This window comes from Cibotium barometz, chromosome 8 (genome assembly GCF_041138505.1).
Source record: "Cibotium barometz isolate CiBa-2024 chromosome 8, ASM4113850v1, whole genome shotgun sequence".
NCBI lineage: Eukaryota > Viridiplantae > Streptophyta > Polypodiopsida > Cyatheales > Cibotiaceae > Cibotium > Cibotium barometz.
The window spans coordinates 543115-558329 of NC_141053.1; the positions used below are offsets into that span (position 1 = coordinate 543115).

Below are 15215 nucleotides of genomic sequence, written 5' to 3' on the forward strand. Positions count from 1 at the left end.
CGTGACGGACACTTTCTAACGACGAGTCTTCACGCCCTTGAGCAAGTCAATAAGAGGTGCTGCAAGGTCAGAAAACTTGTCCATATGTTTGCTGTGGGCTTCACAAAGGCCCACAAATGAGCAGATTTCCTAGGCTGTAGTGGGAACATCCCAACTGAGAATGGCCTGTACCTTTTCAGGGTCGAGGCTAATACCTGAAGAACTGATGATGTATCCTAGGTAAGGATTTCTTGTACTCCAAACTCACTCTTCTTGGCATTGATAAACAATTCATTGTCCTGTAAGAGTTGCAAAACCTGTGTCAAATCTTGCTCATGTTGCTCTTCAGTTCCTGAGAAGATAAGAATGTTATCTAAGAAGATGAAGACACATTTGCCAATGAGATCCCGAAAAACACGAGACATCATTTTGTTGAACGTTGTTGGTGCATTGGTGAGACCAAAGAGCATCACCACAAATTCATAGTGGCCACGCTCGATCCAAAGGCCGTTTTTGGAATGTCTGCCTCGAAGATCCAAACCTGATGGTAGCCACTCTTAAGATCTATCTTAGAAAAAATCTTTGCACCATTGAGTCGTTCTAGGATGTACACTATTTTGGGCATGGGGACCTATTCTTCAGTGTTAGCTCATTTAGTGCCTTGTAATCTACACATAATCGTGCAGACTTATCTCTCTTTTGGACAAACAGAATGAGAGCGGCAAATGGTGAGGAGGATGGTCGGATAAAACTGGACTAGAGTAACTAAGCTAACTATTGTTCCAGATCGCTCTCCAATGCCTTAGAAAGGCGGTAGGGAAGTTGCTGGGAGATTTTGAACCAGGAACCAACTCTATGCGATGGTCCTTAGGTCTACTGGCTGAGAGAGTGGGCGGGAGGTCGTCTCGGAACATGATGTTGTTGTATTGAGACAAAAGACCAGCCATCCGCTGCTCCCTTGCGGGTGCTACTTGAATTACATTAGACTAAGAGCAGACGTACAGTAACACACACTCTGCTCCTTTTCTGATCGCTCTTTGGGCCTGAATGTGGGAAATGAGTGGGATGCCAAGAATGCTTCAATCCCCGCGAATCATGAGAGGCTTAGGCAAGCCTTAAATGATGGTGAAAGTGTCCTGCCTCCAATTAGGAATGGGTACATACTGTCTAAACCACTGGATCCCGAGGATCATGTCACACCATAAGAGAAGGGAGACAATGAAATCTCGCTGAAATGTGGCCCGCTGAACCTGAAACTCAAATTGTAGAGCTTTATGAGTAATGTGCGTACGTAGACCAGGGGTAAACCCGTCCATATCCAAATGATAAGGAACCACGGTACAACTCATCTTGGTAGCCAACTATGGAGAGATGGCATCCTCAAAACTACCCATGTCAAAGAGGACAATGAACTGTTGTCCCTTTGAAGTGCCATAGGCACGAATGCGAGCCTCTATCTTGCCCTCAACCTCACCCTCCTGTTTATCATCAAATACCACTAGTGGCACTGAATTCAAAGAGGGTAAAATCTGAACGGCATTCGAGGCTGATGGTGGAGTCGTGGATGATTATACGGTGGCTATTGTAGAAGTGGATGCCTTAGCAGACTTTTCAGCCTGGAATTTAGGACAATTTTTCTTCCCATGTCCCACAGTGTGACAGAAGAAACCACGGTTCTTTGTCCGGTACCGTGTCTGTTCATTAGGTTGGAGATAACCTCCAGTTATGCCCTCCTTAGCTTTTTCCTCGGGAGTCTTTTTCGGCGTAGAATCTTTCTTATGGCCCGATTGACCCGAAGTTTTTTTTTTTTTTGGGGTCCTTTTGGTCTTTGCTGTTCTAAGCCTTGGGTAGATGACTGCCGAGTGGATGACTATTGTTGGGGCTTTGGGTTAGACTATACTTGCTTGGGCTTCGTTCAGCATCAACTCTTGATTCTAAGCGAGGGTCAATGCCTGTGCATAAGTCTGAGGCTCAAAATTCCGCACTGGTAGTGTCTAGATCTCAAATAAACTGCTTGAGCTTATCTTCTTTTGATATACCCAACTGTTGGGCCAGTGTAATGACCTTGTTTGAATAGGTCAAAACAAGGGAACCACCCTGAGTGAGTTTGTAAAACTCATCCTCAAGATTGAGTGGTCCATTTTATGGATGACAGATGCAATGTACATGATTGTAGTGATGGGGACATTATTATTGCATCCTGTACTTTATGTCATGGTCTCTATAGACTTGATGCATATGAGAGAGTTGCATATGATGCACATGCAGTGTCTAGTACATCCAGTGTGACAGATGTACCTTATCACGTTCACTTAGTGCATGTTATTGTACTTTCATTTTGGTACAACCAACATTATTGAGTTACGTGCCTTTTTCCTCTTTCAAGCTGACACGACTGTGTACTTGCTTCTATGTGTGTATGAGTGTTGCTTCCCTCTCTACCCAATAGTGCACAACCAAAGTCCCATCTTGGACTAGCATCCTAGTACCCAAGACATATCCTTATCCCATTCTAGATGCACAATGCCCAATTGGTTCAAGGGTCCTACTCATGTATCACTTACGTGATCTCTTCAAGAGTTTGGTCGACAAGCTTGTCTAACATGGTTTGGGGATGGTACCACTTGATCGTGAGAATCCAGGAGTCATACCACTTTATCCATATCTCGACATGTCTTACGAAATCCGGGAATTGTACCACTTGACCCAAGGATCACCACTTGATCCTCTACTTAGCCTAGATCCGAAAATCATACCACTTGATCTATCTTGCCAAGTACAAATGAGCACAGAGAATAGTACCACTCGTGACTCATTACCTAGGCTCCAAGAATCGTACCACTTGAGCCTAGTCAACATAGATCTGGAGAGTATGGAGTGAAGAGTAAAGCCACCAAGACTATCAACAATCCTCTGTCCAATTCACATAGAGACTCTAGAAATAGTACCACTTGAATCTAGTACCAAGACAAATCCAAAACTTGTCACTTGCACTCCGTGTTGATACTTTGACCACACACCTAGGTGGACTCAACTTCACTCTACCACTTGCACTCCATGTTGGTACTTTGACCACACACCTAGGAGGAGAGGTGGACTCAAGTTCACTCTACTACTCACACTCCGTGCTTTGACCACATACCTTGGAGGAGAGGTGGGCTCAAGTTTCAGGTTCTCATCACAATATGCAAGAATAAATTCCACATTTTCCTTGCAAAGTTGCAGGATAAGGATGCACATAACCAATGCAACAATCTTGTAGAAAAAAAGGAATAATAAATATTGCAATCTTGCAAAACTCAAAAGATACTTAGTTTTTACGTTGGCTGGAGTCTTGAATATTCCTTGTCCTTCAGTATGAAGAGGTGGTCCTCTTATTGAAGCCGAATATTCTAAGATCCAAAAAACGATTTCTCTTCTAAGTGGTCCTCTCCCTGGGCAAGTAGCCGAATGGTTCTCAAACTGGATTTGTGCCAATTTGCACAAGCAATTGACTTTTGAGAATTTTTTTCTCTAAATTGTCCATTGAAATCTCCCAAAATTTGGTAGATGCATGGCTAGTGTACTGGTAGGCCTTTGGCTTAACCATACTAATAGCCTAGTTAATTGCCTATTCAAGACCATTTCCTTAGTGTAAAGGAAAGCTGAGCTTTGATACCAATGTAACCGCTTTGGGGGTTCACATAGAAACTAAAGTTATCCACTTAAAACACCAGGCACACAGAAGAATTTGACACCACAGGGAGACTGGAATGCGCTCTCTCCCCCCCCCCGCGGGCCTCTTTTGGAATTTTACCAAGGAGTATTTATCAGCTACAAGCTTTGGAGTCGCTTCATGTGTCTTGCACCGAAGTTTACAATTACCAAGTCCCAAAAGATGTCACATGATGTCCATGAATTGCTGTGAACTTTTAGAATCCATAATAGCATAGGAGCTTGTCTTCAATCTCCACACTTTCACATGGTACTGTTGATGTCCAAGAGATGGCAGCCAAGAATACCAAATCTTTATCTAGTCTTAGCTTTTTGGGCTCACTCCCCATTTATACCGTGTGGCTGATGGGATCACCTCTAGGGCAGCCTGGAGCCATGCAGAACTGATGGGCAGCTTTTCTACGAACATGGAGCCTTGGATCTTTCTTGTCTACGAGTAAGGTTTGTACTTCAAACCTTCATTGTAATCATGACTTGGTCGCAATGGTGGACTGGACAATGGGGTTAGATCATGCAGCATGCATGGGAGGAGAGATTCCTTTCTTGGGAGAAGAGACAACCATAACAGTATCTGGGGGATTTTTCCGATAATTTTCTGGGGCAATCAACTACAGACACCCATGGAAGCTGTGCTTCTTTCTTCTAGCTCTTGGCAGATGGCAGTATACTTGTCATGTAACATGCGGAAGCTTACAGACAGGATTATACTTTGATAATTGATATTCTGCACTTTGGTTCTTGATGATAGCACAATGTAATAAGAGAGAGAGACAATGTGATAAGGGGGGGGGAGAGAGAGAGAGAGAGGGAGGGAGGGAGGGACAAGTACACATGAATACCCTCTGAAAGGCCCCCACCAAGGAGCTTCAGCAACTTGTGAAATATGACATGATTTAAGCCCTTTGCCTAGCCCATGCTTATATAGGGCCTTTATTTACTGGTCGGCCTGTAGAGAAGCTGTCCGCCTGCTTTTTACTGCTCCATGACTAGATAAAGTTGGTGCCTTTCACACATAGGGTTCATGGGCTGGCTGACAGGCCCCTGCTCTGCTGGCCGACTGTGACTTGGCCCTCCTACAGGCTGGCCGAGTGTGGCCTGGCCCTCCTATGGGCTGGCCGGCTATGCATAGGGGCCTTTATGGGCCCAAACCATGGCCCATGGGCTGCCCCAAATTCCAATAGTAGCCCAAGTGTAGGGCAACTATGGCCTTGCACTACATGCTTCTAAATGCATCTAAATGCTTGACTTATTGCCCTTGCATTTGGCTGAAAGCCTATCAATGCCCAGAATACCACTTCATCATTCCAGAGGGTTGACGACTGTGTGGAACTTGCACCACATCCATGTGCGGGAAATGCACACCTGACCATGACCATGTAGGGGACTTGTACACCTAACCATGGACTCTTAGAGTGGATCCTTGGCTGACTTGTCCCAGACTAGGGCTCACAAGGGGCTAGTTACCACTCTAGGTCGTGCCTCTGTTGTACAAATATGTCCACATGGCATCCAAGGGCTGACATCCCCTTCTACTTAACTTGATGAAAGTTGCATAGCCTCCAAATAGTCCATCAATAATGCTGGATAATCCATTCAATATATTCATATGGTACAAAAGATAGTACAAAACTTGTGGCCTTTGGCCTTCCAAAAGAGGAAACATAAAGCCAATCTATGACTTGTCCCATCGGGGGGGGGGGGGGGGGGGGGGGATGAATCTCGGACTTGCCTTTTATAGGCACTTGGAAGCATTTCCCAACTAGTTGATTGCTGGTCTACCAGTTCCATGGGACAAATGCTATAAAATGCTACCGACACTTCATAAGCTTGGCCAACAAGGTTTGTGTCCCAAAGAACAACTTCTGGTGCCTGTCAAGGCTGAGTTATTGCTCTAAACCTTTGTTTATCTGCTGCCCAATCCGGATTTAGCCTTGAAACCAGCCATGTCCATGTGTGCATATGACATCCCTTCCTGCTAAACTTCATGATGGGATTCCAACCTTTGACCTTGGATTATTGTCATAATTTGTCTCCACATGGACTCCCAAACTTGTCATCCTTCTTTCATGGCAACCTTTTCATTGAAAACCTTGCTAAACTCTGATTCCTTCCAAATCTGATGTAGAGACCATGCATCTACTCCACTTTGTCCCCTTGCCTAATGCCCTATCCCTGAACACTTCTTTGGTTTCCTTCCCAAGGATTGATCCTAGCATCTTTTCTCCATCTCTTGGATGATCATCATCCCTTGGAACCGTTTTCCTAAAAGCCTTTCTTGGTATGCCCCAAATGGCATCCGACCCTCAAGGCTGCAATTCCCTTGGGTTTCGCTGATACCGACCAGCCCCATGGGATTTCTACCTTGGCTGTGTTACTTTCCTTGGACTTGTGCACCTTCCTGGGACACTTTCAACACTTAACCTTACTGAGCGTGATGTTGATACAATGTTGCATCATCACCATGCCACCAAAAGATCAAGACACGGGTGATGGTTTCATCCATGCGCAATGCAGTAAGGGTGGGTGGGACATGCGCAACAACACTATCTCAGTATCAGCCTTGAAGCTTTGATACCGATGTTACATGTGCAGAAAAGCTGTGTCTTCTTTCAGCCCTAAACATTGAGATAGGAACATCTTGATGCAAAACACAAATAGAGAGAGAGAAGAGTGAGATGGCTGTGTATTCAGTCTATCCATATGGTACAAAAGATAGTACAAAACTTGTTTCCTTTGGCCTTTCAAAAGAGGAAACATAAAGCCTGACCTGCCCCATGAATCTTGGTCTTGCCTTCTATAGGCACTTGGAAGCATTTCCCAACTGGCCGACTCAGTTCTATGGGATAAATAAATACATAAAATGCTATAAAATGTTGTTGACACCTCATAAGCTTGGCCGACAAGGTCTGTGTCCCAAAGACCAACTTCCGGTGCCTGGCAAGGCCTGGTTACTGCTCTAAATCTTTGTGCATCTGCTGTGCAATCAGGATTAGGCTGGAAAACCAGCCATGTTCATGTTTGCACATGATGACATGTGACGACTCACCACATTTACACCCAAGGTACACAGTTGGACAGCTCAGCAGAGTCTCTGTAGCTGCATCTGAGAATTCTACAACGTTCTCCACACACACAATGCCCTTGTTTGCAAATGAATGTTATCTGATTGGATGATTTTTTAAAGTTCTCAAGATGGTTGATTTTTTATGTGCTTATTCTTTCTATCTTTAGCGGTGCATTTGCCCTATCATCTACTTATTTGTTGTACTAATTCTTTCTATTTGCTACTTTCCTTAGTGCTAGGCTTCATTATGGCTAAGTCTGCCTTGCATCTCCGAAGGTTTGACAGAAACTCAATACGAAGGGCTTAGTGTGAATATATGCTCTTATGTGTGTGTGTGTGGAGTGCGTGTGAGAGCATATCTTGATACAGAGTACCATGAGTATATAACGTGCACGTTCCAAAAAGGTGAATTTGGGCAGGTTCCTGGATTCATCTAGGTATATATATTTTATAACCATTTTTACCATGTCATTTGGTTTATTTCCAGGAGTAGCTTGCCTACACTTATGTCAAGAATGGAGTATGCTGATAGGGGGCACGACAGCAGGACATGTTCATGCTTGGGACATGGGGTAACTCAAGGACATGTTGGCTAGCCAGTTTTTTGCTTTTCCTATCAACAACAATTAATTATGCTAACAGGCACACAGGCATACCCTTTGATGGTTTCCATGTCACTATGCTTTCAGGAGACGCAAGCTGCTTTGGAGTGTCCGAATCGGGCCTAATTCAGTTACATCCCTACACTCACAATTATATGATGCAAGCACTCTCTTTGTTGGGAGCATCAATGGTGTGATCACTGTTTTAGATACAGGATTTGGCGTGATGCTTAAACAGTATGTTGTAGCCCAGCACTCTAAACAGGAAGGGGCGGACAAAACCAAAACAAACCTATCACCTGGTGAACACGTGGGTGTAAGTGTGGACTCCCCTTTAGAAGAGGTTCCAAGAAAAAACCGTCCTCCTATACTTTGTTTGAGGACAGGGATGACAAAGCTTGTGACAACTCATCCAGATGGAAGCATACGGCTTTGGTATTTCAAATTGTGAATGCTGCATCAACCAAAGATGATCCTTGTATCTTCTGAAATGATTCCTCTGGTTTCTAACATTCTTTAATGGTTTGGCTTGCACTGGGCATTTTATGGGCTAAGTCCTATGTTATAGTTTTATTTTATTGACGAAACCAATCTACAAAGACGCAAGCTAATTATGGGCTGCTCCAAATGTATTATTAAGTTGATATATGAATTCATGTTTCCAAGAAAGCATACCACTCGAACACTGGTTTCTTTAGTAAAATCTAGTGCACACATCTTGTGGTCTTGGCTTCTTTGCATTCTTTCAAGGTCAAATCGGTTTTCCAAAATTGTAGTGCATATATATATACTAGTACTCAACCCGCACGTTGCTGTGGTATGTAAAAGACATTATGAAGGGTCAAATCAAGAATGGAAGTTGGAATACAAAGGGCCAAATCAAGAATGAAAGCCGGAATACCAAGGGTCAAATTGATGGGATTTCTACCTCTTACATTTTAGAAATCCAGGATTTCTTTTTTCTCTCCTCTCTTTGTGCCTTGGTTGTCCATGGTTAATATGTAATAAATATATATATACATATGTAGAATTCAAAAATTTATAAAACCTTATCTAGCTCTTAAGATTGTGTTACCCATTTTTCCCCTTTAATGGTCGTTTCCAACTAGTGTGATTGGGTAGCAGTTTTTTGTTAGAAAAAAAAATGAAGCTAATTTAACCAAAATAAAGGGTAGCACATATATAAACAATAGGTTGTCATGTAGTAATAATAGCATAGAAGGAGCACCTATAACAACGGCACAAAAGGAGCACCTAGTTTTGTGTCTCGTAGAAATTGCTAAACAACCACTATGCATCCTATTTTTAATGATTTAGTGGTACCAATTTGTAAAGTTGTAAGTCCCAAGGAGAAATTCTCTTCCCCACATGCTTGCACGCACACACAAATGCAGGGGGAGCAGAGAGGAGAGGGAGGGGTTCAATACATCGTAGAAAGGGGTGGTTAAGTCTCTTACATGAGAAAATGTTTCTTATATTGCATATCTAGATGCCCAGGATCCATTTGGCAGAATGATATAAAGAAACTTGTTAGAACATTAAATTTAATGCTAGACTTTTAAGCATGCCAAAATGCCATGCATAGAGTATTTGTTCTCTTGCAGTTGCTCTATTGTTGTAGAATCATTGTCCACTAGTCATTGAAGTCATATCGCATGCAACTTTCATTGATAGTGTATAGCTTCACATTGCAAAAACCAACCTAATGTAAGCCTTCAAATAGCAACATGAGAACAAATGGACATATATACTTTGATAACATGTGTTTGAATAGAGTTAATGTGCAAATGAATTTAAAAATTCTTTAGGACAATGATGTGTCAAAGACCAAACCAAGTAAGATACGATAGTATGCATAGGAAAATCATTAAATCAGGCAAGATTCACACATGATATATAAATTGAGATTAGGAGTAACCAAGTAAATACGTGTGGTACATTTGGAGATCATACCAAGTATACACAATACAAGTTAACATACATGCTTTATATACATACTATACATTTTGTATATATGTGGACGCATAGTAGCAAGAAACTAAAGAGATTGGGCGGAGATTAGATGGATATACTAAGTAAGATACACACATGGTCCATACAGAGATCAAATCAAGTATATATAAAACAAATACAAGTAAACATACATGGTATGCATACACAATATATAATAAGTAGATGGTAGTATAGATGTAAATGCATATTATGCTTGGCAACAAGTATGACAAGAGTGCAAAATCTAATAAGAACCTAAAGAGATTGGGCAAAGTGTACCTCGTAGCAACTAAGAAGATCTGAGACTTTATTTGATGTTTTTTGTTTCGCCTCTCAGAGGATCCACGCACATCAATATACTAACTAACATTAGTCATTGATCAAGTTAATCATTTTAAATACGATAAATATATATTTTTATGTATATTTGTGAGTGAAAAAAAAAAGATCATATACAAGGTATGGTGGGAGGTGGCACAAGTAACCTATCTATCACACACACAAAAAATGCGGGATGCTTATAGAGTGTGCACTCATCGTGGACATCATTCCATAGGTCTACACAACAATGGAAGTAAAAGTGAATGACTATAACGATTTCACATGGTTACGATTGTTCAAAGAGCGTTGTCATTGATATAATATACTATCAATGGGGGAGAGAGAGAGAGAGAGAGAGAGAGAGAGTATGACCATGTTGTCATGCTACTACTAGGATTTTATGCTGGACGCTTGCTCAGCCTTACTCATATTGCGTTCTTATGTAGATCATTTGTGTGTTTGAAAAAATTTGAAGCTTGTAAAGCTTGTGAGCTATAAGTTGACATTTATTTAGTGGTACATTTCTTTCGGTGTGGGGATTTTTTTCCATATCGAAAAATTTAAGTATAACATTTTTTTCTCCGCAAAATGCCAATAATGTAAAGTTTACATTCTTGGACTTCTAATAAAAAGTTTTTCTAGAAGGTCAAAGCCTTATGCTACATCCTTGACACTCAAATTATGTGAGGATTACCCAAGTTGTAACAGTTGTAAAGAAGTTAACAAATTTAGGAGTTCTTTAAGACCATAGTGTACCTTGGATCATACACATGCGCAAGCATTGTTGTCCATCCTTGCACACGTCTAACGTGATCAAAGCAAACCCAAGCCTTTTTTAAATCACCGTCTCCTATTTGACGCATATGGTTCACTAAGTCTAAACTTGATGGGAACCCCATGGTTGACATTTTAAATACGTAGCACGTATTCAACTCATCCAAAGCTTGGTCTAGAAAATGACTATCATGGAAGAACTCAAAAGTGCATTGTCTCTTTAAATCTATAATTACTAAACTCTACACCTTGCACTGTACCATTGATTCTAAAAGCACGTATCATTCTTCTAAATCTACACGAGAATGGGACAACTTAACAATTTATTTAAAATCATGTTGAGAATCACAATCATGTAATTAAAATGTATACAGAGTTAAACTTACCTTTGACACATTGAACCAGGGGATGCATGTGTTCCAATAATTGTGACTCACTCCATGTTGCTAATATTTGATCCATCCCTCATATGCTTTCTAACAACTGTATTCAATACTAATTGTTTTGTGATATCCATTTGAATCTTCCTTGGAGCACTTGTAGCAATCTCTGACATTGCCTCTTGTGTAGTACAAGAATTCTTCTCTTTTTCAATGATTACCTTGATGTGCCTCTTTGCACATGATGCAAATGTTCCCCTTCATGTATCATTAGTCTACTCATATGCAGGTCATCGGGCATATTATATTACACTATAGCGTCACACATGCTTCTGCATAATACAGGTCTGGTCTTACACTAGAAACAAGCTAAAGAACCATATCCGTCCGATGTTAAGCCAAGTGAGGGAAGCTTTTCTGTGAGCTTTTCTATTATAAAATAATAGGTCCTAATTAATACTCTTATCAATCAATGTTTATTAAAATTAAAGTAAGGTATAAAGCTTACCATCATGGTGTGTTGTTCATAGTCCTACTTCCACACGAGGCATAAGTGCACTCAAACAAACCTCCACAATAACTTTTTCGGATTATTTCGAAAAACTTTACGTGACACCTAACAATGTCTATCATGTGCTTGCTCTGTTCCTTACATTGGTGAGGATGAAGGATCAAGTACCTTAGGTAACTCAAAAGCCACATTGCCATTGTAAATTTGTGGAATCTCATCCACTTTTTCAATAAGGGTGCATGGTAATATCATTTTGCAAAGAACACATGCATGAGATTTCATGAATAGTAAGTATTTCACCGCACTCTTTTGATAGGGTGTGTCTATACATGCTTTAGAGAATGTAGGAGATTCTTCTATTGTGAGATCAATAATTAGTTGCTTGGTGTGCTTATTGTATTGTTGCTTGACTCCCCTACTAATGGAACCACAAGGTATTATATTGTTATATCTTTATTAAAGATATAATATGGTTCTTCTTCAACCTGATTGGATTGGTATAAGATGATCTATATCATCCTCCTTTGCTTTGATTGTAAATACCTTCAACCCAGATTGAGTAAATAAAATTTCAACATAATTGTTAGGTTTAGAAGAAATATAAAAATGCCCTTACAAAGAGTCCTAACAATAGGATCACATTCTAAACTTCCTACAAAAATGTGAAATGTTGTGTTCTCCATCTCAATAAACAAGAACACAAATCAAAAAAAGAAAGAGAAGGAGATTTGTGTTTGTAGGGTACTATATGACACATAATAAACAAAAACACAAATTTAAAAAAGAGGAAAAGGAAATATGTTTGTAGGAGATCTTTGTTTGTAAGGTCATATAGCGTAGAAGTGCATAGTGAAGAATAGAAAATGAATTTAGGCTTAAAATAATGGATCCAAACATATAAGTATTTAAACAAAATTAAATGTATAAAATAATATATTATTACTAAAAATAACAAAAACATCCTTCAATCATTATAAGTGATGTCATCATTATGAGGATCCAAAATTAATTTTAATGAGAATATTTGATATTAATTATATACATAACTGTATTTATTATTTTAATTATAAATATAAAATTTTTAAATATGAATTTCAAAAAATTATTAAATATATTATGTAATATTACTATATATTGGTTTGTAGTGAGATCATGGTGTATCGAATTCAACACGCTCTTAAATCCATCTCTCTCTCTCTCTCTCTCTCTCTCTCTCTCTCTCTCTCTCTCTCTCTCTTAGTGAGATCATGGTGTATCGAATTCAACACGCTCTTAAATCCATCTCTCTCTCTCTCTCTCTCTCTCTCTCTCTCTCTCTCTCTCTCTCTCTCTCTCTCTCTCTCTCTCTCTCTCTCTCTCTCTCTCTCTCTCCATAAAAGGGCAATGATGAGCCCTTAGTAAGGGCGACAATCGCACAACATGTATCCTTACTAAGGGTCATTACCCTTAGACCATCTCCCTTACTAAGGGCCCGTCTCGACGCGCGCTCTAAGTAAGGGGGAATAGGTTGGAATCGACTTGGTCTCGACAGGCCGAGCGATCGTCGCCCTTAGTAAGGGACGATCGCGCTTAGTGAGGGCAACCAAGTTGGAACTAACCTGGTCTCGTCACTTTACTAAGGGCGATGATCGCCCTTAGTGAGGGCAACCAAGTTGGAACTAACCTGGTCTCGTCACTTTACTAAGGGCGATGATCGCCCTTGGTAAAAGCGACAATGCCTCTCCTCTCTCCTTCCCTCTAACCCATCGCCTTCTCACCTTCATTCTAACCCATTGCCTCATGCCCATGTCTCCCTCCTCCCTCTCTCTCCTTCTCTTTAACCTCCTCCTCTCTCTCTCATTCTCTTTAACCTCTTGTAAATAGGCATGCCTAGGGTATTGTGTATTAATCGACTAAGAATTATTAATTAATTTAATTTAATTTTAATTAAAATGATCAAACTCAACTCATATGTAAGAAAATATCTATTTTTAAATATAAATGTTAACTCTACTTTTTGCTTAGATTTGGGGGGTTAAAGTAGAGGACAAAGATGAAGGATATGTGGTGCACAATGCTCCCTAGAGGTACAAGTGCATCATTACTCGGTGAGGCTTACAGATGCCCTTGGTTCTATTAGATAGTGGTGATATGGTTTTAATGACCTTAAATGGTGTTGGGAAGGGATACAGTCAGTTTTAGACCTCCATTGTAGTTTGAGAGAACTTTCTTGATTTTCAGGAACTGATTTCTCTTCTCATCCATGAGGAGATAAACTTCATAGATTCATTACTTCTATGAGATAGTGGTGATATGGTTTTAATGACCTTGAATGGTGTTGGGAAGGAATACAACCAGTTTCAGATCTCCATTGGAGTTTAAGAGAACTTTCTTGATTTTCAGTAATTGATCTCTTCTCATCCATGAGGAGATGAACTTCATAGATTCATTGTTGGATGAGGCTGCATGCCATAAAATGTATTGGAAGTGTTAGTCTCAAATGCCATGGCATTTAGATTTAGGAATGTATTTGCTATCTTTCAATGAATGATACATGAAATATTTTATGAGTATCCAACAAAATTTACAAAGTTTTTTGTGGATTAATTTAATGTATTTGGTAGCAAAGGAGTGTATCTCCACTATTTATGACTATGTTTATAGAGATGCAGAGAAATAAATTCAAGTTGAATCCAGCAAAGTGCACCTTTATGGTGTCATCTTGTACATTGCTAGGCCACATAGTGTTGAAGATTGGATTGGCAATAGATCCACAAAAGGTGCACGTCATTTGCACTATACATAGCCACTAAAGAATATGAAGGAGTGGTTCCGAGGTAAAGTAGCTAAGTGGCATACAATGTTTCTCAACTATTTTGCTCTATTGCATATCCATTATACCTAACTCACAAAATGAGACAAAAAAGGATGCAACATTTAAGTGGCAAGTGGCAAAGGAATGTAATAGAGCATTTGGCTGACTTAAGAGGATGTTAAATTATGCATCTATAATAATCGTTTGGGATTGGAAGAAACTATTACATGTGTTTGTAGAAACATTTGATGTGGCAATAGGCATTGTGTTGATGTAAAAATCTGAAGAAGGCTAGTATTAACAGTTAATGTGCTATGTAAGTAGGAAGGCTTCTTTTGAATACACAGGAGTTAGATAAGCTTGTTACTTTTTCTATTTTATTTTCTCACTTCCGTATTATTTTGCTTGGTTCTTCTACAATGGTAACCTATCCTCTACCGCCAACTATCCAAGATCAATTAAATGCACTTCAAGCTCAACTCACCAGTCAAAGAGAAGAACTTGAGAGAAGAATTTCACACAAGAAAAGAAGAAGGTTGTCTCTCAGATCTCATTCTTCAGATTCTAAGGGACATCGCATATACAAGACAGTACAAGCTACTCTTCAAGCAAAGAAACAAAGAAGGAAAGCAAGATTAGCTGCAAAGCTTTCACTTTTCAAAATTTTGATGGTGGTAAGAAGGAACCTGATATTTTATTGCATAGGAGAATCTTTCTTTAAGCAAGTATCATAAACTGTTGAAATTGATGAGATTTACTAAATGCCCAAGCATTACACATGATCTATATCACAAATGATAAGGCATGTGCTAACTTTATATTATATGCAATAATTTGTGGAAAGGATAAAGTCCTCTACATATTTTAGGATGATGATGGATGAATCTACCGACATTGGACTCACACATCATTTGATTGTCCATCCCTCTTTTATTGAGGATTTTTGGCCAGTAATAACTGTCTTTCTTGGTTTGCTAGAAATACAAGGGGGTACAACACTTCGTTTGTATGAGTCTTGTAGATTTTTCTCCACTCAATCAAACTTGGATGTAAGCAACATGGTTTGTTTTGGCATTGATTGTGC

At 39.9% G+C, this 15215-nt stretch overlaps 1 protein-coding gene across 1 annotated transcript in view; it reads left to right on the forward strand.

Moving 5' to 3' along the window:
• Positions 1 to 8108, forward strand: part of LOC147635813 (F-box family protein with WD40/YVTN repeat doamin) — a 118753-nt gene extending 110645 nt beyond the window's left edge. The window contains exons 8-9 of the mRNA XM_086801162.1: positions 7245 to 7329; positions 7447 to 8108. Coding sequence (XP_086657288.1) covers positions 7245 to 7329; positions 7447 to 7810 — 449 coding nt within the window. The 3' untranslated portion in view covers positions 7811 to 8108. The remainder of the gene's footprint in view (positions 1 to 7244; positions 7330 to 7446) is intronic.
• Positions 8109 to 15215: the final 7107 nt, after the last annotated feature.